Here is a 26541-nt window from a genome sequence, read left to right on the forward strand (position 1 = left end):
GGACATAGCAGAGCAGCCGACATCAGCAGAGACCAGACCACCGACGACGAAGGAAGGCACCGTGAGGAAACCAGTCCCGCCCAAGCTTACCACTAGCTATCTCAGAAAACCGACTTCGGGGGTGCTCTCGAGTTGAACATCCCTGGAGTCTGTACAGATGGAATGTATCACAAATTTCCATAAATTGGATACTGGCGAATCACTCTTACAGTCAGAAATTTAATATTCATGTACATTATCAAAAATAAAAAAAACATGCGATTTCTACGTTAAATCGGAATTACAATAGTTCAATGACTTAATGACTCTTGATCTTAATGACTCTAATGACTCCGACTCAAACCAAAAAATAATGATTCCGACTTTATGGTCCTAGTAAAAATGTTGATTTAATTCAATTGACTAGTTTAATTCTCGTCGAGAAAATATAAAATATAAATAATTAAATCGGCAGTGTGCTTAGTTTATTTATGTGTTTAGCGAGGTTTTAAATTTAACTAAACTGAGCTTTCAGCTTTAATTATTGTTATTAAACCGAAGGAGTCGAAATTTTTAAGTTGATGCGTGTTGCGTAGTGGTAACGGGGCACGTGGGCGTAGCCCGACACGCCCGCCTGCGCCCCTGCCCATCAACTCGTCTGCATTCTCCAGCGCGAAATCACATTCGAATCTCAAAATGCCGGGGTGAGTAACAAGTTCTCATCCCTCTACCCTCTCCTTATCACTCACCGCTTATCACTCACTCACTGCTGCTGTTTATTGAAATGGGTGTGGCAACCGTGTTTCCCTGAATTTGTGCAGTAAGAGAGCGTCATTTCGACTTCCCACGCACATCTGTTCATTAATTAGTAATTTTGAAGCGCGTTTACGGCCAAATAAGGTATTAATTATTTGACATTAGTGTTTCGAAGGGTTGGCAGCCCTCTTACACGGGACACGTTCCGTTGACATTTAGGGAGTGTCTGGAGTACGCGGTAGTTGTTGACCGTGTGCTGCTAATTACGTCATTCTTGATCGCTCCGGAAGTTGCGGTTCCACAAAAAATGTCCTTTTGGTTATAATTCGCCATTCTTAGCACCACTTGCAAGTACACAATTCGCCAGGACCCACGCGAATCAGGCTGTCAAATCTTTTGAGAACGCTCTAATAAAAAACATCTGGTTTGTTGGACTCGTTTATGTTTATAAAATTACAATTTATAACCACTCCAAAATTTTGTTTTCCTTAGCAATTTCAGGGCAAAGTGCCGTTTTTAGGGCGTGGTCATTACTATTTATAGAAGTTGTCGCGAAGCCCGTTTGACATAATTTATTTATATTAAAAGGAATTTTAGTACCGTTTCGAAATATTAGTTATTTATTTTGTTTGAAAATCTTCCCCATTATTGTGGAATGACAAACTAATATTGATAAAATGTCCTAACTATTCTTACTAAATAATATCAATTATTATATTTATACTGGGGTTATCAAGTTGCAATCTGTTGATTCTCATCATTACTATAAGATTTCACTTAAAATTGCCGAATCAAAAAAACAAACTTTTGAACATTGACTGTTCAATTGCCACCACTTTCAATCATAGCACATCCATACAGGAATAATCTTTATCAATATCAGTAATAATAGTGCAATTTGTAGGTTTTTGTATGTGTTTGATGTATAGGGTTGCCACCTCGGACCCATGTGTATATTTTATTCATATAAATTATAATTAATAAAAAATTCCAATTCGGAATTATAAAAAACGATAATGTTTGGTGTAAACATTAGAGGAGAATATTTTTATCCATTTTTTATCGGCAGACAAATCGAACGATTTGATTCAAGGAATGATATTTTTAACCGTTTGCCCGCGGCCGTCTTCTATGGAAGCTTTGCGCGGCTGTCTTCCATATAATTTCTGAACTTTGCACGGGATTTTGAGCCTTATATGCGCCTATTTCAACTGTTTTAAGGTTCAAAATTGGTTGAATATATTACTGAGAGTCGAAAGCCATCTATTCAATTTGCTTAAAATGCATATATACCAGTCAAAATTAGTTTTTTGTGGAACTATACTGAAACCTCGTTTATGTGACGTCACGTCTGTTGAACAATGGTGACGATGCATCTCAATTGTATGAAGAATGATTATTTGACAATTAAGCCAAAACTACGAGATATATTATGTATTTTATTGTTTAAAATAATACTTGTGTGTTAATTAACATATCTGCTTACTTGAGTAAATATTAAAATCTGTATTTAAGGTCGAAAACTCGATTGCCAAATTTGCGAAAAAGGTGCCGTGTACAGGGCTTTTTCGCTATATTTATTGCCGCGGGCAAAGGGTTAAGAAGGCAGATATCATCATACATCTAATAATATCACCAGCATCTAATTCTACATTTAGGTATTCTGCAGCATCTAAAAAATCTTTTCATTCCAAATTTTCGTTCTGAAGACAAGTTTTTGAAAAATATTTGAATAAGCTGTTTTCAAAATTATAAAGTTTTACCGAGAAATCAATAGCCTAATGTATACCTTCTTCACTTCAGTAACAAATTTTTGTACATAAATTATCGCCAAACATTTCGTACACGAGATATGCGCCAGCTTAGTTCTTCATACGCTTTGCATACAAGTTATGAATTTCTGATATTCAATTTTATTTATTATAATTTTGTGGGGGATTTACTCCGCACCCGGGGAAATAACACTCAAAACCGAAGCCTGGATACGACTAGCTGGAACCCGGAGACTCCACCATAGACTTGGCAACCTTATTAATGTATGACTTAATGGGCTTTCATATAAAGTTTGCAATAATGTACATACATACATACTTATGATTACAAAATCTGACAATGTTTTTAGTTAGGTATGATATATAGGTACATAATTATCAAATTGAGAGTTATTTTTTGAGGTGGTTCATATAAAGCCACTAGCTGCCATTTGTTCATTTCAACTATTCAAATGAAGACTCCTAGTGATGAACAAAAACTTATTATTAAATTACTAATAGTTGTATTATCATTGAGATAATTTATTTTAATGTTTAAAATATCTTGATTACAGAATATTCGATATGTCGCTCGAAAACATGTTTTGCAAGAGATGCGAGGAGGGCTTCGAGCCGAGTGAAAAAATCGTCAACACTAATGGAGAATTGTGGCACACTCAATGCTTTGTGTTAAGTCTACAATCAACTAAATAACTCATTTTTTTACAGTTTCGATAAATGTTCTCTTTTTAAATACATTCTAGTTGTGCGCAATGCTTCCGAGTGTTCCAAGACGGAATATTCTACGAATTTGAAGGCCGCAAATATTGCGAACACGACTTTCAAGTCCTATTTGCTCCATGCTGTGGAAAATGCGGTACGGATACTAATGTATTGTTATACACTCACATTTATCAAAAAATATATCATATTGTTTTTAACTTTAGGAGAATTTGTCATCGGACGTGTGATCAAAGCCATGGGAGCCAGCTGGCACGCCGACTGCTTCGGTTGTGCCGACTGCGGAACACTCCTTGCCGATGCTGGATTTGTACGCTATCTCGGCCGTGCTCTGTGTCACACTTGCAACGCTCGTGCAAGGGCTGCACAACTCAACACGTACATGTGCCACAAGTGCCAGTATGTTCAATCCACGTCAAAACACTATTTATTTCATATTTTGTGCACAAGCTAAAATATGTATATCTACATACTTCAAAATTAATCAAATATCTATTTCAATTGTAGTGGAATTATCGACGGAGAGCCTCTACGTTTCCGCGGTGAAGTCTACCATGGTTATCACTTCACCTGTACTACTTGTAATGTCGAATTGGATCATACTGCTAGAGAAGTGAAGAGCAGGGCTGGATATGCTTCCAACGACATGGTATAGATATTACTTAACCCTTTGAATGCTGACCAACGTTGATCGGCGTTTTACCAACAAGTCCATGAGCTTGAAATACGCCGATAGGCTTGGTTTTTTGAGTATGTATTGAACGTAGGTCGTTTAAACCGTGTCGATGTTTATAAAGACATGGAGAAATTTTATAATACTAGAAGCTTTAGGCGTTATATTGTTAGCAAGTGACGATTGTCCACAGACATTCCTAAATAATATTAGCATCAGTCGTATTTGATACTTGGTGGTCGACTTATGTATGTCCGATAAAAACTTCTCTGGGCAAGTGCATCGTTAAAAATTGCACGATGCATTCAAAAGGACACAATAAACAACATGGAATGCATTTTTATAAGTAAATTGATTATTTAAGTAACAAATTATTCAATTAACATCGTATATGAAAGTTTTCATGAAAGCGTCGGTATTCGATAATGGCATACGCATACGCGTACAATATTGCGTAGTTTTGGAAACGGTACGCGTGTTATTGAAACAATAAATGTATTCGAAAGGGCGCTTTCGAATACATTTATTTTGGGCTTTTTCGAATAAATTTCTCTGGGCTTACACGGGAATTTCTGAATTAATAACCATAGCAGAATTTCTCGTTGGAAACCCCTAACTGCTGATTATTTTAGATTGTGGCTTGGCATTTAGATTGTGAGCATTACATTTTAACAACAATGAAGAAGATGGAACTAGTTTTGGAAAAATACATTCATTAATAGACTTCTTTTGTTCATTTCATATTGTTAGAGAGTCTAAACACACCTTTACAAAACTCGAAATCCTCGACGGTATTTATCTAGAGTTTGTTTGGATTAGTTTCAATTTTTATACCGGCTTTCTATTGGATTCCTTAAGAATTCTAATGTTGGCGAAATTTTCAGTGTGGCGGGCTTTCAACAGAAAAGACGTCAGCATTCAAAGGGTTTAAAGATATATTTGTGTTCATTGTTTTATAACTAAATATATTTTATTATCTACATAGAATGAATTGTATTGCCTTCGTTGTCATGATAAAATGGGTATTCCCATTTGTGGAGCCTGCAGGCGTCCTATCGAAGAGCGTGTGGTGACAGCTCTCGGAAAGCATTGGCATGTTGAGGTTGTATAAGCTTTTTACAATAATATTTATCACACATTAAAAATATTTCATTTGTTTATTTACTTTTATATTATAGCACTTTGTGTGTGCTAAATGCGAGAAGCCTTTCCATGGTCATCGTCATTATGAGAAGAAAGGTTTGGCGTATTGTGAAACTCACTATCATCTTTTATTCGGAAATTTGTGCTTCGTGTGCAATCAAGTAATCGTCGGAGATGGTGAGCATCGATATGAAGACTTTATTATATTTTATGTGTACATTTCTATAATGGGACTCGTTTCATTTTAGTTTTTACTGCTTTGAACAAAGCGTGGTGCGTCCATCACTTTGCTTGTACCATTTGCGATAACAAGCTCAATTTGAAGACCAAGTTTTACGAGTGCGATGAGAAGCCCGTGTGTAAAAGATGCTATGAACGGTTTCCGAATGAGTTGAGACGTCGACTCCGACGTGCCCACGAAAATACACCAAAGAAGTCAGTCTCTTAAGAATTCTTTGGTCAGAGTTGAAAACCAATGAATATAAAACAGAACATGAATCTTAGCGTTGAAGATCTGTATAATATTCTATTTTTTGTATTTTATAAAATAATTTGCCACTAATTTTTTTTATGTTATTTTTTTTAATGCAAACTAATGTGCCTTAGCAATACAAGGTTTTAATGACTTATTTTTGAATTTTTATGAAAGAAAAATAATCTATTATAGTTAGTTATTAACAAACTTGGATAAATTATAAATATGCCATGTTGATGTATTTTGTTTTAATTGTTTATTAATGTTTTGACATAATGTGCTATAATATTTATCTTTAACTATATAATACTATAATATACACTGCCATATGTACAAAAAAAAAGTGTAATGCATATACATACATGTAAGTGTCACGAATAACAAATAAATGTATTTTTGTTAAAAGTATTTTAATAATTTCAATTTAAAATTTATACTAATACATATTAAATACATTCGTAAAATTAAAATTTAACATATCTAAAGGTGTTGAAATAAATGTAACACATTATATACAACAGAGGAATGTACTTCATCAAAATATTATGTACACATCGCGCTTTTAATGAAACATCCAAATAATACAAAACTGCACATCATGTGAAAATTATTTAGGACTGAATGAACTGAACTTTATGGTTATGAGTATGTATTTTCTATAATATGACGTGATGATGTAAATCACACCTATGTATGTTAAGTACTAAAAGTGCAAGAGCACATTTGCAAAGTCAATTTAATGAAGACTACAATTACAACAAGCTTACCAAAAATTATATTGGTCTTATAATTATATGAAACATTTGTTCAATAAATAATTTAACTTATTTTCATGAAACAGGAATACTTTACGTAACGTTCTCACGTTGAAAACACAAATAAAAACGATTTAACGGTAATATAGAACAATTGTGATTTATATTTTGATACAACATATTTACAGTTAACAACGTTTGACTAATTACTTTTCCACATAAATTTTATAAATACTGTATTTTGATATTCAAATAAATTAATTTTCTTTCTTCATACGATTGCTAGTCATACGGTATATGATTGAATCCCTTCCAGGATCCATATCTGCAATTGTGTAAGTTACAGCAATCAGTGTAAGAATTAATACAATGGAAAACCAGAATATTATATTGAAGATGACTGGAAACTGAGCTGAGTAAACTTTAGCAATGTTTAATTTGTCAATCTGAAACAATAAGAATGCAACGTTATAGTTTTGAATTATTTTCTAATCAAAAAGGTTCTATTAAAAATTCTTACATCGCCAGCTGTTCCGCCAGTGGTTTGAAGCAGACTTCTAGTGCGTCGAGTATGAGATGAATCGCTAACCACAAGTGTTACCAAAACATTTCCATCGTAAGCATCAGAAAATGCTTGCGACAATTGAGACACAGCATCACCTATAAAATATAAATTATATAAAAATTGACTTCAAAAAAATAAAAAAACCTTACATGTAAATCAATATATCGTACTCAGCAATATTTTAGCTTCTTTGGTAGCCGCCGATTCAGCACCATGGAGATCAGACAAGGGATGCAAAGATGGAACGGTAATGTAAAAGAAGTCAACTTTGTTGTCAGGAACTATTGCACCCGATGCCACCTTAAAATTAGAATTTAATTAAAAATATGTAAATAATAACTATAATTTAAAAAATACATGCATTAATATTCAATAAAAAAAACCTTTTCTGTGATTGCTTTCAATAATTCCAAATCTTGCAAAAATTGGTAGTCTTCTTCATTCACTTTCGGCTTCAAAGCGTTCAACGATAATTTTCCAACTTTAGCTTTAACTTCGCCGAAAATATTCTTATATTCGTTAACCTTTAAGAAAAAAGAAAAAGAATAATCCAAAAATTCATACAATATACAAAATTGTATGCAGCATGTCAGATTTTGTATCACTTACAGCACCGAGACCTTCGGAGAGATTTATATTCACTAATTTGTTACCACTTTCAGGGAACCTTTGAGTTATTCTGCGGTGAAGAGATTCCCAAGTGTTGAATTCATTGTAATCTGTGATCAGCGGATATTTGTGACCCTTCAAATGGCCCTATGAAATAATTTACGTTGTTTTAATATGTTGTTAAATCTATTTCTTATAACAAAACAAAGATTAAAATCACCTTAGAACCAATCGAAGATATTCCATCGACAAATATTTCAACGACGGCTTCAGGTGAACCGAAAGGATCATTAATCATTAAACCAGACCAACCGGGACCCTGAAATTTGAAAATAAATTATAATTATATGATGAGTTTCGAATATATATATATATTTGTTTTGTACAATGTCAATTTAAAGATCCAAACTAACTTACATGTTCGATAGAGAAACCGAGAGCAGCTGAATAAACTTCTTTCACTAGACTTTCATGTAATAATTCATGTCCAGTGAACTTCAAAGATTTCGGACTATGCAATACAAACAACTCACCGGTGCCTATGACTAAAATTAAAATTTAAAACAATAAGTGATTTGATAAAATAGAAGAAACACAATTCAAATTAACGCCATTTATTATTATTCAGAATTAGTATTTAATTTATATAGATGTACAATTAACACGGACTATAATATTTTATTTCATTTATTATATTTTATAAATAAATAAAAAAAGCATAATTATTTTTCAATAGTGCAATTGCTTGAGTGCATTAATAATTATGTACAAACATACATATATATATATGACTAGGAAAAAATCAATAACTGGGATTGAAAGTAGGAACGATACTGGGAATCACTATGATATATTTAAACGGAACTAGAACCAATATATCAAGTGATAAATGCATATGATTAGAGTGAAGATGTGTAGATAAAATATGGTGAATAAGGAATAGTCACCATCGTTGGCGAGCGAGAGAGCCACCAATAGGTGCAGCAACTGGCTCCATTTCGAGCGAAAGCTGGCCATCTCGAGCGAAGGTTTGGAGATGCGAAGAGACGCGGCACGAGCTCGAGCACGATCGATCCGAACGCGAGCAGACGCCCCAGCTGAATATTTCACGTGATCCGAGGCTCACCTGACGGCTCTGCCACTGACGCACGTTACCAATCGCACACTCTACACTCTACCAACACTACCCACTACACAATATTCAATGTCGTGCATTTCAATTACAATTTTAAACATTTCGCTTACCTTTTAGCAATCAGTTTACTATTAATGAGTTGGCCGTGTAGGCGGGGTAGGAAGTGTTGACCGTATCCCAGCCTAACGAAACACTGTTGTGCTTGTTTTAAGTTGTTTTATTGTTTGCCTAAATATTGTACAAGTGTATTAGAATATTTGGGGAAGTTTTCTTGGAGCGGCTATTGGCTGCTGACTTGGTGTCGTGCGGGCCGCTGGATCTGCAATGTGTCGTTGCTCTGGATCTGGCTATGTTCAGATGTCTCTGGATATGGCAGTGTGTTGCTGGCTCGGCATTCGGCTATGTTCAGAAGGTCTCTGGATATGGCAGTGTGTTGCTGGCTCGTTCGGCTGGTCCGCTGCTGTGTGTCGGCGCTTGTTGCTGTGGGTCGACTGGTCTGCTGCTGTGTGTCGACGCTTGCTGCTATGGGTCGACTGAAGTTGTCTTTGTGGCTACATTTTAACGATAGTTTTCTCGGGTAGTGACACTCCCTTGACCTATCTATCGAACGTTTTATATAAGATCGATCTCTCGTTGATATTGTAGTGCGGGCTGGCGGCTGCTCGCTTGTTGATCGTTTGTCAGGCTAGAACACTAAGCAAAATTAGTGCATCATCTGTGGGATATTGTCGGGGTTAGTGTGTTAGTGGGTGGTTAGCTGGTTTGGGACCGTTCGGTGGTGATTTGTTTAATTTAACTGAATGCTAGTTTTAGCCTATGCCCGTCTTCAAAATGTCGATGGGCCTTTGATTAAACGTGAGTTTGGTCTCACTGAGGGAGTTGATCAGGGGGTTGTCTATCTTGCCGAGAGACTTGAAGTAGTTCACGGCAAGTTTGTGTACGTGTTTGTCAAGGTAGTCAGTGTTTAGGTCGCTGTGAATAATAGTGTTTCTTGTGTACCAGTCATAGTTTCCCGCGGCACGCAAGAATTTGTTTTGGACAGTCTGTAATTTGAGTATTGATTTGTTGGAGATGGCTGTGTGAGCCCAGACGGGGCTCGCATATGTGATTTGTGGGCGGATGATGGATTTAGACTGAAGTTGTTTGGAGTGGACCTCCTTTTATATTGTTTTTGGGCATCACGTGACTCGTTGCAGCTGGTGTTTATGCGTGTGCGAAGAATGTGTTTTTGTCGATTAGGGTGGAACCTGCTAGAACGATTGGCACCGTTCCGCTCGATGTAGTTCAATGGCTGCAGGTGTTCTTCGACCGGTGTAGTTCCGCTCGACTGGTAGGGGTGTTCCGCTCGATTTTGGTTTAATGGCTGCAGGTGTGCTTCGACTGGTTTTGTTCCACTCGACTTGTAGGGGTGGAACTTACTAGAACGTTTGGCGATTGATTCCAAGAAGTGCACGTGTTGTTTACGTGTGCGAGTTCTGCGAGGAATGTGGTTTGTTGTTGTGGAATATGCTCGAATGTTTCGATGACGATGACGATGACGAGATTCCTACAGCCGTATCCAGGATTATTTTTTTTCATACTCTCCCCCTCCCCCCAATCATAAATAAATAAGTTAAAATCCAATCTCCCAGACTCACAACCATGGGCGACCAATTTTAACTATTTCCTTGTTAAATTCGCTTCATATGGTTTCCAATTTAGCTTGGTTTTTATTGTACTAATGAAATATTGAGAATTTTATATTAAAGTTCGAGCAAACGACTCACAGATTTCCAATAATCTTATCGAATATCTGACTCAAGTTATTTTACACTCGAAGTAGTGAGTGTTAAACGAAAATATTAGCAAGTTATAAAAAAAAACTTGTGTTTTGAAAATTGATTGAAGTATGCTTGTGTGATCTAGTGTGAATAGTAATAATGATAGGTGTAGGTAAAAGCTTGTAAATGTAAATCTCTCCCTCCTAAAATTTTATTTTTTTAAAGAAAATCTTTAATGACACAAATCTAATGTTTATGCGGGCATCATTAATAATGAAACGACATACATCACACGTTTATATGCAGTGAGTCCTTGTTTAACAAACTTAAAAAAATAATATTATATCAAGTGCAATGCTAAATGTTTTAAATATTATTTTGATTCAGTGATTATTCTGCAAACAGTGATCTCGCGCAACTCACTAAAATTTCGATCACGGAACATCTGGCACTCAAAAACTCGCGAAATATTATACTAACGAAAACTTGAGTGCCAGATGTTCCGTGGGTTCGGTGATTACTGGTCACAAAGTCACTAAAATATCTATAGCGGAACATCTGGCAGCCGAAAAGTCCATCATACTAACAATAGCTATCATACTAACGAGAACTTGAGTGCCAAATATTAGGTATTCGCGATTTTAATGGCAAAAGTTGTCTTTGTGACCACCGCAATGTGACTAATAATCCAATTACCGTTCTGTAATCGAAATTTTAGTGACTTGCGCGAGATCGCTTTTTGTGAAATAATCCGTTTACCATTATATTTTACGGGGTTCGTTTTTTATAATTCTAAAATCCAAACAATCAATGACCTTAGCATGGCCGATGGCTAACGTGTTTCCCTATTGAAAAAATGAAATATAGCGTTAAATCTAGAGAATGAAGTTTATCAGTGCTTACGCTATGAAAATAAAACAAAAGAGCATGGCGGTGATGAGTGTTGTTTAGATAGCGAGCTGTCTAGTGTCTAGTTTGACGTTTGGGCGCGGCATGTCGGGGCCGGCGGGGGGCGGCGGGGGCGGAGGCGGTGGAGGGGGCGCAGGCGGGGGCGGCGGCGCAGGGGGCGCGAGCGGGTGCGGAGGCGGGAGCGGGGGCGGGGGTGGGGGTGGGGGTGGAGGCGCCGGACGCCGCATGAGGCGCTCCCGAGCCGACGTAGTTCGCGCCGCCGTGCTCTCGTACTTGGAACGCCGCAACTACACGGTATCTACACATTTTCCTATGCTAAACATAACCTCTTCAATATCAAAAAAAAAAAAACCAGATAGCAATACAATACATCATATGATATTTGCGTCCACGATCATATCTTCAATAACATTCGTTATGTTTTTTCTTCAGGATTGTGATTCGTACACGAATTCCGACGCCGCAACATGTTTGAGTGCTGAACAGATGGCGGTATCCGCCATCGTCGACGGAGAGGCTGGACGCTCGAACTCGATATTATTTTCATGCATCAACAATGACCCCGTGCAGTGTGAACAGCAATTCACTAAGTAAAATATCTCAAGGTCATTTAATTTTTTTTTCTTGATTTCCTTAATTTAATTCCTCTGGTTTCTTATTACAGATTAGTTACCTACATAAAAAGTATTGAACCGGAAAGTATTCAAAACGAATTGTCGAATTTGTTATGTCCTCTCTTGTGTCACATGTATTTGGAAATGTTGCGGGGAGGACACGTTAATGTCGCTCAAATGTTTTTGAAAAGACACTCAACCAGCTTGCCGCAAAAAGATTTCTCCTCTTCCATGTGCTACAATCATCCTACCAACGATGGAAATTTACCTTCGTCTTTATACAGGCCTAACAGTTTGGAACAATTGTTTCATTCGTTACAAAACGGTACCATAGATAGTGATATCCCAGAAAAAGATTTTGTGTATCAAATATTAGATGAATTGAGTTCTGTTTCCTCGTTGCAAGATATAGAATTGAGACCGTCTATAGCCGCATTCAGGCAATTATTGATTTATTACAACCTTTTATTAGTTTCACTAATTTTTTACCAAGTTCTTTCATTTAAGATTTTCAACCTCTTTTTTAGATCGTGTAAATATGAACTTCAAATGACCCTGGAAGCGATTACCTGTTTAAAGAAATATTTAGCTAAACATAGTCATGTTATACTGATTCAAGTTTTGCAAACCTGGTTTCATTTTGACTTGAACAACAAAGATCCTATTGAAGAGGTATTTTTTTAAAGTTAACCTTTTGCACCTGAAGATTTTTTAGGTGTTAATACCGTCAACTCGAAACGTGCTTCAGTAATTTTTTATTTGTTTAAATGTTTTTAAGTAAAAAAAAAAAGTACTTTTAATTTTATTGACGAAAACACATACAAATGGTTAATAGAATAGCCATAAAAATTATTTTTTTTATTTTAAATAATTTATCAATGTAGAAAATATTTCCAAAGAACACACGTAATTTGATAAGTTTAGTGTCTGCTTGAAATAATGACAATTTCTTGCCAGTAGAGCGTTCAAAACACAAAACAAGCAACCTGATGCCTGTAACACTGTGTATTGATGGAGAGTAGACTCAAATTTCAAATTTTATGACTCATAAATGTTGCAACATTGCACTTACGTGATAACACGTTTTATACTTATACAAATTACTAATTTATTATTATGCATTCATGCTAAAACTATCTTTGTTATCAATATATAATGGAAATTCAATGATTTAGAGTAACTAATGAAAGTATAGATGACGACACTAACGTAATATGCTTGAACAGCATTTGAGTAATACGGAAAACCTCAATGCCGCTGCTATGGCGGCATTCGAGTGCAAAGAGTTAAATTTATTTTGAAATATAGAAGTAAAAGAAATATACAATCCGAACATTTTCATTTTTTTTTTCCAATTTTTATATTTTTCTAGTCTCAAAATCCTCAAGATTCTATCGAAGAAGATGAGCACGATTCGCTAAACGATATTCTTAATAATTCCGATACAGGAGGTATTTTTTAATTATACATTTTGAATTTATAAATAATTTTTATGAAATGCATAATTCAATGCTAAACAGACAAAATGTTAATCCTTGATTACCACTGGTTTTTAAAAATTACTGTACTTACAGACAGCAGTAGAATATGTAATGGACATAGTGATTTTGTAGAAAATGAAAACGAACTTAGAGAACTCCAAGAGGCCATTCGATCTGTAAGAGAAATTGTGCCTCCGTTAAAGTTATACACTATTTCAACTTGGGAATCAAAGTGTGTATAGTGTCAATGTTTTTAAATTAAATTTATTTCCGTTGTAACAATTTAATAATGACAATTTATAATTTCAGTACAATATGTGCCACCATCGACAGTGAATGTAAAAAGCTAATATGTGGACTCTCAAATTCTGAAATCAGAATGTGGGGAATCGAAGGAAATATAATGGACGAACAAACAAATGTGAATAGTAACATATCTCGAGTGAGTCTAGCTTGTAACTTAGAACAAGATGAGGAGCCAGTCGAAGAAATAGATTTGTATGTATCGTGTAAAATGCATGTTTTTTATAATTTCAACAAAATTTGGTTTCCTAATGGCATTTTATGTTTTAGTGATCCTTCTGCTGGAATATGTTTACGCGGCCATAGTGGACCCGTACAAGCTTTAAAGTTGATAGAAACAGCCGATAAATGTGGAGTTCTTGTATCGTGTTCGCAGGACACCAGTATTAGAGCGTGGAGAATGTCTGATAAAAGTTGTGCTGCTATTTACAGGTACTGCTTATAAACAATGTGTTGGTATATAAACGTTTTTAAGATACCAGTTTTTATTGTAAAACATAAAAATTGCTTTTCAGAGGACATAATTATCCAGTGTGGTGTTTGGATGTGGCAAAACATGGAGTATACATGGCATCGGGTTCATACGATCGAACAGCAAAACTTTGGTCACTAGATAGGACATTTCCTCTACGAATATTCGCCGGTCACAACTTAGATATCAATGTATTTTTTTTTCTTATAATTTTTAACATTTATTTATGTAACTTGTTTGTCACAAAATCTATCAATTTTTTACTTTATGTTTTTATTTACAGACACTCAGTTTTCATCCAAATGGTAATTACATAGCTACGGGTAGTGCCGACAAAACTGTCAGATTGTGGTGTGTGTCCACAGGCCAACAAGTTAGACTATTTCCAGGACATCGGGGATCTGTCCACAGTTTAGCATTTAGTCCTAATGGAAAACTCATAGCAAGTGCAGGTAAAGGAACCTTTTTAGTACCGTACGAATTTTCAATAGGTTAGATGAAACTTATTTTATCAAATGACTTTCCTATGTATATATTATAAGTTTCCAAAACAACACTAAATTTTATTTTTAATGAATGTCAATTTGAGAAATCTAAATATATCAATTCGGGGGTAGTTTTTGCGATTCTTTGAAAGACTATATCAGTTTTAGGATACTAATGGGGTTAAGCTATTTTGGAAAGGGCTTATGATTATATTAAATGTTAATTATTGAATCGAATCTTGTTATTTAGTAACTAATAATTCAAAATTTGTACTAAAGGAGAAGACAAACGAATAAAAATCTGGGACATTGCGAGCGGAGCTTGTCTGCACGATTTGAAAGGACATCAAAATACAATCACAGATCTGGAATGGTCATCGTTGAGTGATGATATGCCATTTAATTCTAACAGGGAATGTAGCACCAATGGCCTGAAAAACACTGGGGATGTTGGTGTTTTGACTTCAACGAGCATGGATGCCACAGTTAGACTTTGGGATTCCAATTTTTATAAATACAAGTGAGATTTTTTCGATTCGTTGTTTTATTTTAAAATTATGGAAGGTTATGGATATTAATTTCTGTTTTAGGAGTGGATCTAGCCATGAAGCGTCTCCAACAGTGTATAATTGTAAATGTTCATATGTGGTAATGTCTCGATATTGTCCAGACTGGGTGGTCGCAGTCGGAGCTAAAGTTATCAAAGATCATTGAGCTCGGCGTTTTCGAATAATTCAATCGTCTCATAGGTTATTTTTCGTGATATGAAAAATATTTGTTTTTATAAAACAAAATATATTTTCATTTATTTTTTGTGCATGTGATATCCTTTGTTTAAAATTACTATAGCTGCTTGTTCTTTATTTTTATGTCAACTCTCATTTTAGAAACTCGGAAATCCTGTAAAATTACAAAAGCACGCCAAACGTGCGAATTATCTTTTTATGGTTATTTCATATTGCACGTTGATAAACCAACATCTTCCAAATGCAAAACAGTTATATTAGTATGTAAATTGTCCAGAAATATTGTATTTTAATCATACTGAGGTATAATTTTACTTCCTAGAACTATGGAGAAAAAAAAAAATCTCCATCATATGTGAATGACAGTTAGTAATCAAGATATTTATTATTCATTGATTGTAATTTATTAACTCTAAATACTCTATTTTTGGTGAAGATAAAATACAATTGACTTTTATAAGTGTAATAAATATTTGATTTAATTTTTTTAAATAATATATGGTCTGTGATATTGTATAAGGTGATGAGTTATAGGGGTAGCTTAATTTTTGCAGACTAGTACAATGTATCTATTTGTAAAGTGTAAAATATGCAACTAGCGTAAGTATTGCGGTTTTATTTTAATGAATTGTGTGATGATTGTTATAAAATTACCTTAAAACAACAAAAAATACACTTGAAAATAAAAAAATTTATATTTATTTCCGCATTTTAATTTGAAATTTATAGTATTATCCTATTTTAATGAACAAAAACATAATACATTATCTATTTATTAGTTGCAAATGAGCATACATGGAAAATGAGTTTCTCCAAAAATATTAACCAAATTACAAAACGAACATTTGATAAATAAGGTTGGAATCGAGTGTAGATTTAGGCATCGGTTTGTGGCAATTAATAAATAACATTAATGCGATATATTACTTTTTCTTAAAAAAGTTTGTGATATTTGATTGTTTCCCTTTTCCGGGTGGTGATGACTTTTTAGTTTCGAGTTTTGACTTTGATTTGCTTTTGGTTTTGATCACATCGACAGTTTTATTCTCATTTTTCAAATTTAATTTATTATCACTTTCGGGTGTATTTGGAATCTCGTCGCATTTGTTAACATTTTGACTGTTTTCTTTCTGGTCATCGACATTTTCGTCGTCTGAGCACATGACGTTTTTAATAGTGTGAAAGTATCCATCTTCGCCCATATATGTTTTGTCTCTTTTTCGTTTCTGGGAATGTTTTTCCGGAGAGTGTTTGCGTTTCGGAGCTTCGGGAGTCGGCGGTATTTCATCTTCTTCATTAAAATCCATCACCGGTGGTAATTCTTCGGGTTCCTTTTCAAAGATATCATCGGGGCGCGAATCGTCCGAGTCGTCACTTTCGATCGTTGCGATTCTTTTACGTTTCTTGTTAGTCGTCTTCGCTTTCTTTTTACTCTGTGTACTTACGTTGGGTTTACTTTGCTCTTTAACCTCGTCGTTTAATACTTTGATTGTTTCCGGTTCTATCTTAGGTTCAATCTTGACGGAAGATGTGGAAGGTGGAGAATTTTTCGGTTTTGGATGTGTTTTCTGTCTAGCAAATAATCCGGCGATAATATTACTTTTCGATTTTGCTGTCGCATTGGTGGTGACGGTCGACGATGCGTTTTTAACGGGAGCATTTTCAACTTTTTTGATATCGTCGACGATCTGTTTAGATTCTGTTTTCGAAGTGCCGTTGGCGAGTGCAGGTTTGTCGGCGGTTTGTCGGATGTTAGGATACGATCCGCCTCGAAGTAGTGCCAGCTGTTGGGGCGTCCTGGCGCGGATGGCGGAGCACTTGATGAGCGCGGGGTGAGGCGAGTCGTCGTCGTCATCGATGATCCGATGAGCCGAGAGCGATCGTTGAAGCGCGTCCACCGCGTTGGCGACGCAGTAGACGTGCGTGGAAGCGAGCGAGTCCAGCTCGGGGGCGGCGCCCTCCGCCCACACGCCGCTCACCAGCCGGCCCCCTCGGGCGCCGCTCGCGTACACGGCCACCGCCACCGCCACGGCCACGGCCACCTCCTTGGCCGCCGGCAGCAGACGGTCGGCCGCCGCCGGGGGGCAGAGCGCCCGTCGCCCCGCCCAGCTGCTGGACACCGACAGCCCCTCCAACAGCCGCTCTCGCGCCTCCGCTTGTACCCGTGTCTGCGCCTCCACGGACATCACGCTTCCCGCCAACTAATCGCTGTCAACTGTTCTGTCACTTCAAGTCGATACCCCAAACATACAAAATATCGGCCATGCACCATCTTCTTCAAATCGATAATACAAGATCCAGAGGGCCCCGACGACCATTGACGATCAATTAACCCTTTGAATGCTGACCAGCGCTGATCTGCGTTTTGCCAACAAGTCCATGGGCCTGAAAAACGCCGATAGGCTTTGTATTTTGAGCGTGTATAAAGTAAGCAAGAATACTACCCGCCAAGCCTTTCCAGGTAGCATTGAACATGGGTCATGTAATCCGTGTCAATGTTTATAAAGACTAGTTTACAGCAGAATTTCCCGATGGAAATCCCAACTGTTAAGTATTTTAGATTGTAGCGTGGCATTTAGATTGTGAGCATTACATTTTAACAACAATGAAGAAGATGGAACTAGTTTTGAAAAAATACATTCATTGATAGACTTCTGTTCAGATCAATTGTCTGATGGTCGGCGTTCATGGCCTTATGACCCACGAGCTGGCCGATGTTTTTTGTACTGGCCACACTGGTGTGGCCGACACTACATTCCTGCTCCAACCATCGCCGCTTGAACACTGCTTCTAAGTGGCGCGTTTCCACGATCCCGAATCACCAGTTCGAGACTGGTGATGTTTGAATATACTATGAGACCAGCTCCAGTATTCATCCGGGGTGTATTGAGGAAGCCTGGTCTGTCTTCGTCCCGAAGGCAGAAAACTCAGACACGCGTGCTTGGTGCATAACCTCAAGCACACGTGCTACCATTGTGTACGAACTCCCCCTCTTACCCCCTGCTTGCTCTCTGTACATTTTACTTGAAATATAGTTGCATACAAAACAGATTTACGACCTGTTGTCATTATATACAATCTCCCACCATTTCCCATCTCCCAACATCACGCTTACATACGCACACGGTACGAGAGAGGGAGACAGAGAGCAGAGCAGCCATCACCAGAGACCAGACCACAGACGACGATCAGCAGGCACCATTGGGGGAAAACCACGCCGACGCTTACCGCTGAGCAGCTAAACCAACATCGGGTGGCTACTCGATTGAGAACCCCTGGCGTCCGTACAACTACTATTGTTTATTTTATATTGTTGCAAGATATATTACAGTCTAAATCAGAGCATCGTAATCTGTGCACCGCGGTAATGTGCTCTCCGAACATCACTTCGGCCTAATGCGTGCGAGTGAGATCGCGGGAGGGAGAAAACCGATTTTAGTTAGTCTTTTGTCCCTACGCATATACGGAATAACTAGCGACTGCCGATGAAGTAAATATGTATGTATGTACGTAGCTGACAAACTCTACGAGTCGTAAACAATGTGTGCCGCGAATATCCAAAGGTTACGAAGCTCTAGTCTAAATACACCTTTACGAAACTCGAAATCCTCGGCGGTAGTTATCTAGGGTTTTTTTGGATTAGCTACAATTTTTATACCTTTCTATTGGATTTCTAAATAATTCTAGTTGGAAATGTTGGCGCAATTTTCAGCGTGGCGGGCTTTCAACGGAAACGACGTCAGCACTCAAGAGTTAAAACGAATCATTTAATTATGGACGCGTCAGTTTGTTAGCATCCAATGATGACAAACAAAAAAATAAACTTAATATAACTAATGCGAGTGAATTAACTATTATTTTTAAACTAAACTAAGGCAACCATTTATACTAATTTTTTGGATATCTGTCCTAGTAATTCATGAGATAAAACCAGCGCACTTTTTTTTAGCTAATACAGATCGATTATATTCAATGTCACAGTTACTATAACATATTACACAATGAAATTTATCGAGTTGAATTATTTTATTTCTATACCCACGAAAACAATGCATGACTCTTTGGTCCTGCAAATTTTGAAATCATTTTATCAACCCAACATATATTATACTTCTGAAATAAATTTAAAAAAAGAGCTTTGTAATTACACGATCTCGATGGTATATCCATATTTTCCAATAAATATTGTATACTCGAAACTTCAGTATACAATACCATTTACCAAGCGAATTTTTTAAAAAAAAGACGAAATAAATTATAGGTTTTTTTAAGGTTTTTACTTATTCAAACACATTTGAAATATTTTATAAAATTTTATTTTGTTTGTAAACATTTCCATGCATTTCAACTCAACAAAAAATAAGTATAAGATAATAACGGTAATTTTTCAACTCGAGTAAAAAAAGTAATTGCATTTCCTACAAATCACGATAAATTTATTACCATTTAAAATCAAAATTGCAATTATTTTAAACCCCAAAAAAATAAATATTTCGATATGTCATTTAACAATCTTATATTGTATGCTTTAATTTTTTTTCGACTATCCAACAAACAATGTAAAACATTTTTACCACTTTCCATGCAATGCCCTTGCAAACAGAATGGAAATGATTTTGATGAATAGTGAATAGTTTTGTGTGAAGCCATATCAACAAATAAGTCAAGGACAAACACGAAACAGATCCGAACAGGATTCGAGCCCACTTGATACTTTTACTCAACTATTAAACAAATGTGTAAAATTAGTTGCGATTCATTACAATAATACACCTATTTGAAGACAAAAAAAATACACAAACGAAATCAAATCATCATATGTCTTATAAGGTCGAGTTTTGTAACAATTTACATAATATAATGGTGCCTATATAAAAAAACCTCATATATGTATGTATGAGAGATAAGCATTTCGAAGGCTTAGTAACACACTACACTAAATGTCCAAGTTATGATCCTCTCATATTTGGTCAAATCTTACAACTAGAATTTATGTATTTACATACATGTAGTGTTGGGATTGAACGAAAGGCTGATGTATGGGCTATGGCTGTGAAAGGGTATGTTACGACCGATTGTAGAGAGGGGATGGAAAAGTGGCAGAGGGCGCGAAAGGACCGCTATTTTACAGTTAGTAGAAGTTAACCTTCCACTGGGGGCGGTTGGTCGTTAAACCACCGCGTGGTGTCGTTTTAATAAACAACATGACTGAAAACGCACGTGTTTGATCTTCAATTCCACCGCCACATCCCATCGTGGTCCTGAATAGCGTCAACTATTCAGGAATTCCACCCACATACATATATTGAAAAAAAATTCACTTTTGTTCATATTGAAAGTGTAGACATTCAGTATAATGTATTATTTCTCCAAATATGAGAAAAAGATTTTTTTAAATAAATATAAAAAGCATTTGTGCGTTTCTAACATTTAAAAAAAATCATAAGCAACAAGTAAATTTCATCACTCCAATAATAACTTAAATTGTTAATTAAAACCATAAATAAATAATATCAATGTTTGTATAATACTAGATTTTAATCCAGTAGTGCAAATAATCATCAGAAAATTATTTCACCAATTAAAATTCGAGATTTTCACAAAACAAAAACGTACATGTATAAATGAGATGAAAAAAATAAAATCGAATTTAAGTTTCCATCAATTTGAACGAAGAATAAGAACCAAAATTTTAAATATTTTGTAAAACGCTTTTTGATCTAATAAATATAAATTAAATAAGAAGTTATCATATTTACAGGATTATTTTATAGAAAGTCTATAATATAATAGTAATTTAATGTTTTATGCTACTATCTTGTAAAAAACACATATGTACATATAAGAGTATATTGTAATCGTATTCAACACTGGTAGCTAATAATATCAACACATTCAACTGAAGCAGTACTGTCTAATTTGTTCAATGTAACAATATCATACTCACAACTCAACACTATGGTAAAACAAAATAAAAAGTTAATTCGATTAAAATTCACAAATATTTTGTACTTAATATTATATTTAACGTTGCTGTAATTTTCAATTACCTTTTATTTTAAGAACTTGTTTAATTTATAAAAATAATCACGAATCCAAAACAGGAATGTTTCAAATATGCACCTAACATTTAAAAAATACTATATGTAGTTACATTTAGGCTGATAAAAACCCATCAGTCATTAAAGTTATCTCCAATGGCTTAAATAAAACGGAATTGTGTATCATGTTTTCTTAAGAGTGGCACCTGCGTCGGCCTCTTCTGTGGTTTGTTCACTCAGAGTTTCACTCTTTTGTCTAGATTCTTTCGTTAACTCCGAAAGCAGCATATCATTATCAGTATAGCATTCTGCAACTATATTTTGCTGGGCACTCACTGAACGAGCTAATAGTTTTTGTTGATATTTTTCTATTCGTTCTTTATCGCGAATGCTCTTAAGACGGTCAAATCCGTCCTCTTTCATAACTAAAGAGGATGTTGATGTACTAGTACTAGCTATTTCATCTTCAGCAACTGTATGAAATATAAAATAAATAAATAAAAAATGAATATAATTCAACATTTACATTATACATTATGTATGCAATTGGATACCTACGCATATGGATATAGTAGAAAAATTATGAAAACCATATGTTAGATAAATAGTCACATTTCAAATTAAAAATAGGAACTAAAAATGGAAAATATATCTATCCGTTTTTGGTCCCTGGGTAAGTCCATAATTTTTTTTAAACATGATTTTACATTCAACGAACATTGGATGAAAGCGCATGAAAATAAAGCCAATATGGAAATGAATTAAACAAAGCATATATTATTGCAATTACAATATTGATTAAATTTTGAATATTTACTAATAAAATTGTCCAAGACCAATAATCTACATAAGACGGCCATATATCAAAAAGTAATATTATCATTTTCATGCATAATATCAATAGGTACCAAACCATAATTATACTATAATATATTAAATGCAAAAAAATAAACACATTAAAAAAATGTCGAATTCAATCAACTTACAATCGGTTTTCGATATCGTAAAATTAAGGTATTTCGATTATACGCATTCTATTTATAAATGTTATAAACCTGTTGTATAAAAATCAATAATTTAAAACTATCAAGATGGCATGATAAAACCGATTGTAATTAAATAATTAACTACATCATTGATTATCATGCAAAATCATATTATGTATTACATACAAATTTAATTTAACTTACATAAGATAACATATGTATGTATGTGCAGTAAAGGAAGGAAATCGCCTCAAAAGTGGAATGCACATTCTCAAAAATAACTATGTCTTCGAAATGATAGAAACATAAAAGTGCATTTGATTTTTACTGGGAATGATAATAATATAAACTTACCTAAAGTTTGGCTTACAGCTGCACTTAACGATGGACCAATATCACTATCTAGACGAGAACGAGTTCTAAAATTTGCAGAATTACCTCCGCTGGGAATGGGATTCATCTCCAATGGAGGTGATGACGGAGAAGGAGGTAAATTCATACCATCCCATCCTGCTACTGGTGCAGAAGATGAGAAAATGTAATTATTATTTAAATATCTGGCATTCTCAGCTAAAATAAATACATTTTAGAAAAACATTCTATCTATTTTTGAAAATTTTCACAAGCAAATACATATGTATAATGACAATCCGAACGATCAAACATAAACCAAATATTCATATATAATTTTTTAAAATACTTAATAACAACAAATGAGGCTGCCATACATACATAAATGCATTACATATACTATATAAGAAATATAATTTGAAATATTATACTATATAAGACTTCAAATATATTTTTGATCATGCACTGATGATAAAATAATAATTTCACGCTGAAAATTGAAATACATACATACATACACATATGGAAATACAAACTTTAATACCAATATATCCATACAAAGATGGAGAAATTTTGAGTTAAAAAAGCAAAAAAAAAAAAAAACAGCCACAGCTAATTCCAAACGTTAATTTTTTTTTGATATTTAGTTTTTATTTCATAAAACTTAATTTCAACCATTTATTAGTATATATGAAATATCCATGCTTAAAACAATACTTAAAAATATAAAACAAATACATAAAAAATGATATGGCCATCTTAATATATGTATACATATATATGTACTTTATGTTATACATATTTATATATTTAGTCAAACTTACGGGGAGGATCACTTGGATATGTCCTAGAATAAGAAGATGAAGGCATATTAACTGGTGCACTGGGTTGTGGAGGACCAAATAATGTAGCAGCGTGTGGTCTAAAATAGATAAACGTTATAAACAATTAAATTTATTTCAATATGTATTTTAGAAAAACAAAAAACCATCTAAAAGATGTGTATGATTGAAGTCGAGCATTTAAAATTTTCAATATTTTACATAATCATTGACATATTAAGGTGTAAGTCTGACCTCGGGTCATTTTTTGTAGCCATACTAGTGATTGTATTTTGTTCATCGAGTTCTTCAATGATCTGATCTGTTATTCTCATGCTTCCTCCAAATTTTCCAGGAACGCTCATACCACTTGCACCATCAGGATGAAGGCCTAAAAGTGTGTAAAAAATGTGTAATTAAAGACACTACATATTTACATGCTGAATTAAAATAATATATGCTTAAAATAACATGTAAAAAAAAATAATACATATGTAGATAAAAAAATAAATCATACCTAATTCTGGCGGATTTGTCTGGGATCCTGGTCTACTAGTAGTATCATCTCTTGAGAACAGTCTTTTTATCATTTGAGTAACTGAAGCAACTCTTGGTAATGAATTTGGTGCTGAGGCATTTGCATTGGAGTGAACTGACAGTGAAGAGCCAATTGAAGGTTTTCTACGTATACTACGTAATCCAGAAGCAGAGAAATGTATACCGGAAACAGCATCATCATTATTGAGTTGCTATACAAAAATAATAAAAAATTGATTAAACATTTAACAATATTCAAAAATAATCATTAAGACTAAGTTTTATAAAAAATCTAGATTTTAATATATTTCCAAAAGTACATTTAATTAATTTTTTTCTTAATTTTATTTAATATATTATACAAGTAAAATTTGGCTTAGATAAAAAAATCGTAATATAAAATTGAAAATCTATTATATATGTATGTATATGTCTGAAAAAGGTGACTATACATATATGTATTTAGTGTTAATTTATATTAAAAAATAAAATTTAAAATTAAAAAAAGTAATAAATAAAATTCACATAATACAGTGCAATAATTAATTTCAATACTACATGTTTACACTACAAAAATGTGATACATACTTAGTTTCTCAAGTATTGGATAAATAATTCATGAAAGCAATCATGTATGTATCTACTACTCAGTTTTCATTTATGTATATTGTGTGGATATACACACATACATATGTACATATGAACTTTTAATAAAAACTGGAAAACTGCATGCAAAAGATTAAAAAAATATATAAATAAATAATACAAATATATTTGTAAACACATAAAAAAATCGAACGAGTTAGTTTGCTAAAGAAAAAAGTAAAATATATTAAACTTACCTCAAATATTTTTTGAATTTGTAAAAACAAACTTTTACAAAAAATACTCATTCATGTACTTATACATAATTTAATTTGGTAAGCCTTCATAGCAAATCAAGATAATAATACCGTGATACAATAATTTTTTTATATATCCAGATACATACATATGCATGTACCAAGAATGTAAGAAGTTTAACATAGAAAAGCCATGTAAAAACTAGGAAGATTCGCAAATACATATACTACAAACGGGTCTACATGACGGGACAATGTTAAACGACAGAAAACGCAAATATCGGAAGGCAAAGGATCTTAAGTCGAAAGATCAAAAAACAATAGTGCATGGTAAATGGTAAATACTCACTTAATTTGCGCTAGCAAGATACAACAGGAACAAGAGGAACATGCTTTTCCTCCCGTATTCTGCGCGCGCACATTAATACGGGAGGAAAAGCCTGTTCCTCTTGTTCCTGTTGCATCCTGCTCGCGCAAATTAAGTGAGTATGTACCATTTACCATGCACTATTTTTTTTTGATCTTTCGACTTAAGATCTTTCGATTTTCGATCTTTGCCTTCCGATATTTGCGTTTTCTGTCGTTTAACATTCTGTCTCGTCACGGAGACTGACTACAAACGTACTTACTAGAGTTTAAATATAAATCTAATTTATGCACCTACAGCTTGTAAACATAAGTGTGACCCATACTAATACAAATTACAAAAATTTAAAAAATATAAATTTTCACTATCAACATAGCCGCGAGTATAAGCCGTTATATTTGAAAGTGGAGGAAGTCCAATTTTCAGTTCCAAAAACACTATTTCTGTTTGACTTAATTCACTAGTTGTTATCACTTATTTTAATTCGATATGTCATTTTATTCAATTCAATGTTGAGAGATATTTCTCGAAATGAAGAAAGGGGGTCTTTTACCACACTCAAATATAACGGCTCACATGTACTTCGTTATTATTTTCATTATATTTCTCAATTTAAATTTTCGTAACACTAACAATAACAAACGAACAAAAAATCAAAGCTAGTCAAATACAAAAATAATTATTAACATTATGGACAAAAATATGAAAGGTCATATTTAATATCCATGTGCAAATATTAGTCACAAAATTAATTATCTACATTTTTTTTTGTAGAAGCACCATATACCACCACCTCGAATTAAATTAGTTAGCACAAAGGCTACGTGCTAATTGGTTCCATCTTGAAAATAACGAAATAGCACATGCAAGCTCGAACTAGGTGGTTTACGACAATTCTAACCTCGGGCGGTGCAAACTTGTAACTCACTGACTGATCTTGCGAGTCCATTTCGTCAATTTTTATAGCGGATGGAGTAACCGTCACCATTTCCCGCTGAACCTCAGGTACCTCAATTTTTGCAGTCGAAGGTAACGGGTGTTCTTCTCTCTGGTTTTCTGTAGCAACCGTGTAAGGCAATTCCGTAGGGAAAACTTCGTCCCAGTACTGGTCGCGAATAAGCTCAGGATGCTCATGATGCATCTCATCAACAATCAAATAAGCAACCTAAAATCACACACACACACATGTACTCGAAGAAAACAAAGATCAACAATGTATCAAATTTATGCTATATGTCTGGTCT

General features: G+C 34.6%; 5 protein-coding genes across 11 annotated transcripts in view; 2 read left to right on the top strand and 3 right to left on the bottom strand.

The window, feature by feature from the left end:
- The first annotated feature begins 444 nt into the window (after window positions 1–444).
- Window positions 445–5919, top strand: stck (LIM zinc finger domain containing stck). Of its 3 annotated transcripts, none has more exons than XM_077433047.1 (8): window positions 445–683; window positions 3062–3175; window positions 3251–3363; window positions 3434–3626; window positions 3735–3876; window positions 4886–5002; window positions 5079–5220; window positions 5292–5919. In XM_077433047.1, exons 1-8 carry the CDS (start codon window positions 676–678, stop codon window positions 5489–5491), a joined length of 1029 nt encoding a protein of 342 aa, XP_077289173.1. In that variant the 5' UTR covers window positions 445–675; the 3' UTR covers window positions 5492–5919. The 3 variants fall into 3 exon arrangements, with proteins under 3 accessions (XP_077289173.1, XP_077289174.1, XP_077289175.1); XM_077433048.1 differs by lacking the exon at window positions 445–683 and adding an exon at window positions 723–879; XM_077433049.1 differs by lacking the exon at window positions 445–683 and adding an exon at window positions 737–1159.
- ATP6AP2 (ATPase H(+)-transporting accessory protein 2) lies at window positions 5628–9117 on the bottom strand. Its single transcript, XM_077433046.1, has 9 exons — window positions 8983–9117; window positions 8395–8929; window positions 7865–7992; window positions 7668–7766; window positions 7448–7594; window positions 7222–7362; window positions 7009–7138; window positions 6794–6933; window positions 5628–6719 (listed from the first exon to the last, which is right to left on the bottom strand). Exons 2-9 carry the CDS (start codon window positions 8462–8464, stop codon window positions 6531–6533), a joined length of 1044 nt encoding a protein of 347 aa, XP_077289172.1. The 5' UTR covers window positions 8465–8929; window positions 8983–9117; the 3' UTR covers window positions 5628–6530.
- A 2174-nt stretch (window positions 9118–11291) lies between these two features.
- On the top strand, window positions 11292–16053 carry LOC143913329 (TAF5-like RNA polymerase II p300/CBP-associated factor-associated factor 65 kDa subunit 5L). Of its 2 annotated transcripts, XM_077433043.1 has the most exons (13): window positions 11292–11343; window positions 11502–11545; window positions 11684–11841; window positions 11916–12305; window positions 12393–12537; window positions 13238–13316; window positions 13440–13578; window positions 13656–13844; window positions 13920–14081; window positions 14165–14312; window positions 14405–14573; window positions 14886–15126; window positions 15197–16053. In XM_077433043.1, exons 3-13 carry the CDS (start codon window positions 11738–11740, stop codon window positions 15318–15320), a joined length of 1890 nt encoding a protein of 629 aa, XP_077289169.1. In that variant the 5' UTR covers window positions 11292–11343; window positions 11502–11545; window positions 11684–11737; the 3' UTR covers window positions 15321–16053. The 2 variants fall into 2 exon arrangements, with proteins under 2 accessions (XP_077289169.1, XP_077289168.1); XM_077433042.1 differs by lacking the exon at window positions 11292–11343 and having other exon boundaries at window positions 11441–11545.
- LOC143913330 (uncharacterized) lies at window positions 15936–18389 on the bottom strand. The gene has a single exon (XM_077433044.1). It carries the CDS (start codon window positions 17536–17538, stop codon window positions 16276–16278), a length of 1263 nt encoding a protein of 420 aa, XP_077289170.1. The 5' UTR covers window positions 17539–18389; the 3' UTR covers window positions 15936–16275.
- Window positions 18390–19650: 1261 nt separating this feature from the next.
- The window catches only part of LOC143913327 (bestrophin-4-like), a 33267-nt gene continuing 26376 nt past the window's right edge, over window positions 19651–26541 (bottom strand). Inside the window, exons 7-12 of one of the 4 annotated variants that reach the window (XM_077433040.1) lie at window positions 26307–26462; window positions 24069–24300; window positions 23807–23942; window positions 23555–23652; window positions 22734–22895; window positions 19651–21866 (exon numbers count right to left, since the gene is read on the bottom strand). In XM_077433040.1, coding sequence (XP_077289166.1) covers window positions 21577–21866; window positions 22734–22895; window positions 23555–23652; window positions 23807–23942; window positions 24069–24300; window positions 26307–26462 — 1074 coding nt within the window. In that variant the 3' untranslated portion in view covers window positions 19651–21576. Of the gene's footprint in view, window positions 21867–22733; window positions 22896–23554; window positions 23653–23806; window positions 23943–24068; window positions 24301–26198; window positions 26463–26541 lie in introns of all 4 variants that reach the window. The other 3 variants (XM_077433039.1, XM_077433038.1, XM_077433041.1) reach the window with 3 other exon arrangements.

Source organism: Arctopsyche grandis, chromosome 6, assembly GCF_051622035.1.
Source record: "Arctopsyche grandis isolate Sample6627 chromosome 6, ASM5162203v2, whole genome shotgun sequence".
Lineage (NCBI taxonomy): Eukaryota > Metazoa > Arthropoda > Insecta > Trichoptera > Hydropsychidae > Arctopsyche > Arctopsyche grandis.

Coding starts and splice junctions, on each gene's coding strand:
- stck (XM_077433047.1), top strand. Junction 3,627..3,734: donor TACATGTGCCACAAGTGCCA/GTATGTTCAATC, acceptor TTTCAATTGTAG/TGGAATTATCGACGGAGAGC. Junction 5,221..5,291: donor TCAAGTAATCGTCGGAGATG/GTGAGCATCGAT, acceptor GTTTCATTTTAG/TTTTTACTGCTTTGAACAAA.
- ATP6AP2 (XM_077433046.1), bottom strand. CDS start 8,464: ATGGCCAGCTTTCGCTCGAAATGGAGCCAGTTGCTGCACCTATTGGTG. Junction 7,767..7,864: donor TCGGTTTCTCTATCGAACAT/GTAAGTTAGTTT, acceptor TTCAAATTTCAG/GGTCCCGGTTGGTCTGGTTT. Junction 7,139..7,221: donor TGAAAGCAATCACAGAAAAG/GTTTTTTTTATT, acceptor TCTAATTTTAAG/GTGGCATCGGGTGCAATAGT.
- LOC143913329 (XM_077433042.1), top strand. CDS start 11,477: ATGAGGCGCTCCCGAGCCGACGTAGTTCGCGCCGCCGTGCTCTCGTAC. Junction 11,546..11,683: donor TGGAACGCCGCAACTACACG/GTATCTACACAT, acceptor TTTTTTCTTCAG/GATTGTGATTCGTACACGAA. Junction 11,842..11,915: donor TGTGAACAGCAATTCACTAA/GTAAAATATCTC, acceptor TTCTTATTACAG/ATTAGTTACCTACATAAAAA.
- LOC143913330 (XM_077433044.1), bottom strand. CDS start 17,538: ATGTCCGTGGAGGCGCAGACACGGGTACAAGCGGAGGCGCGAGAGCGG.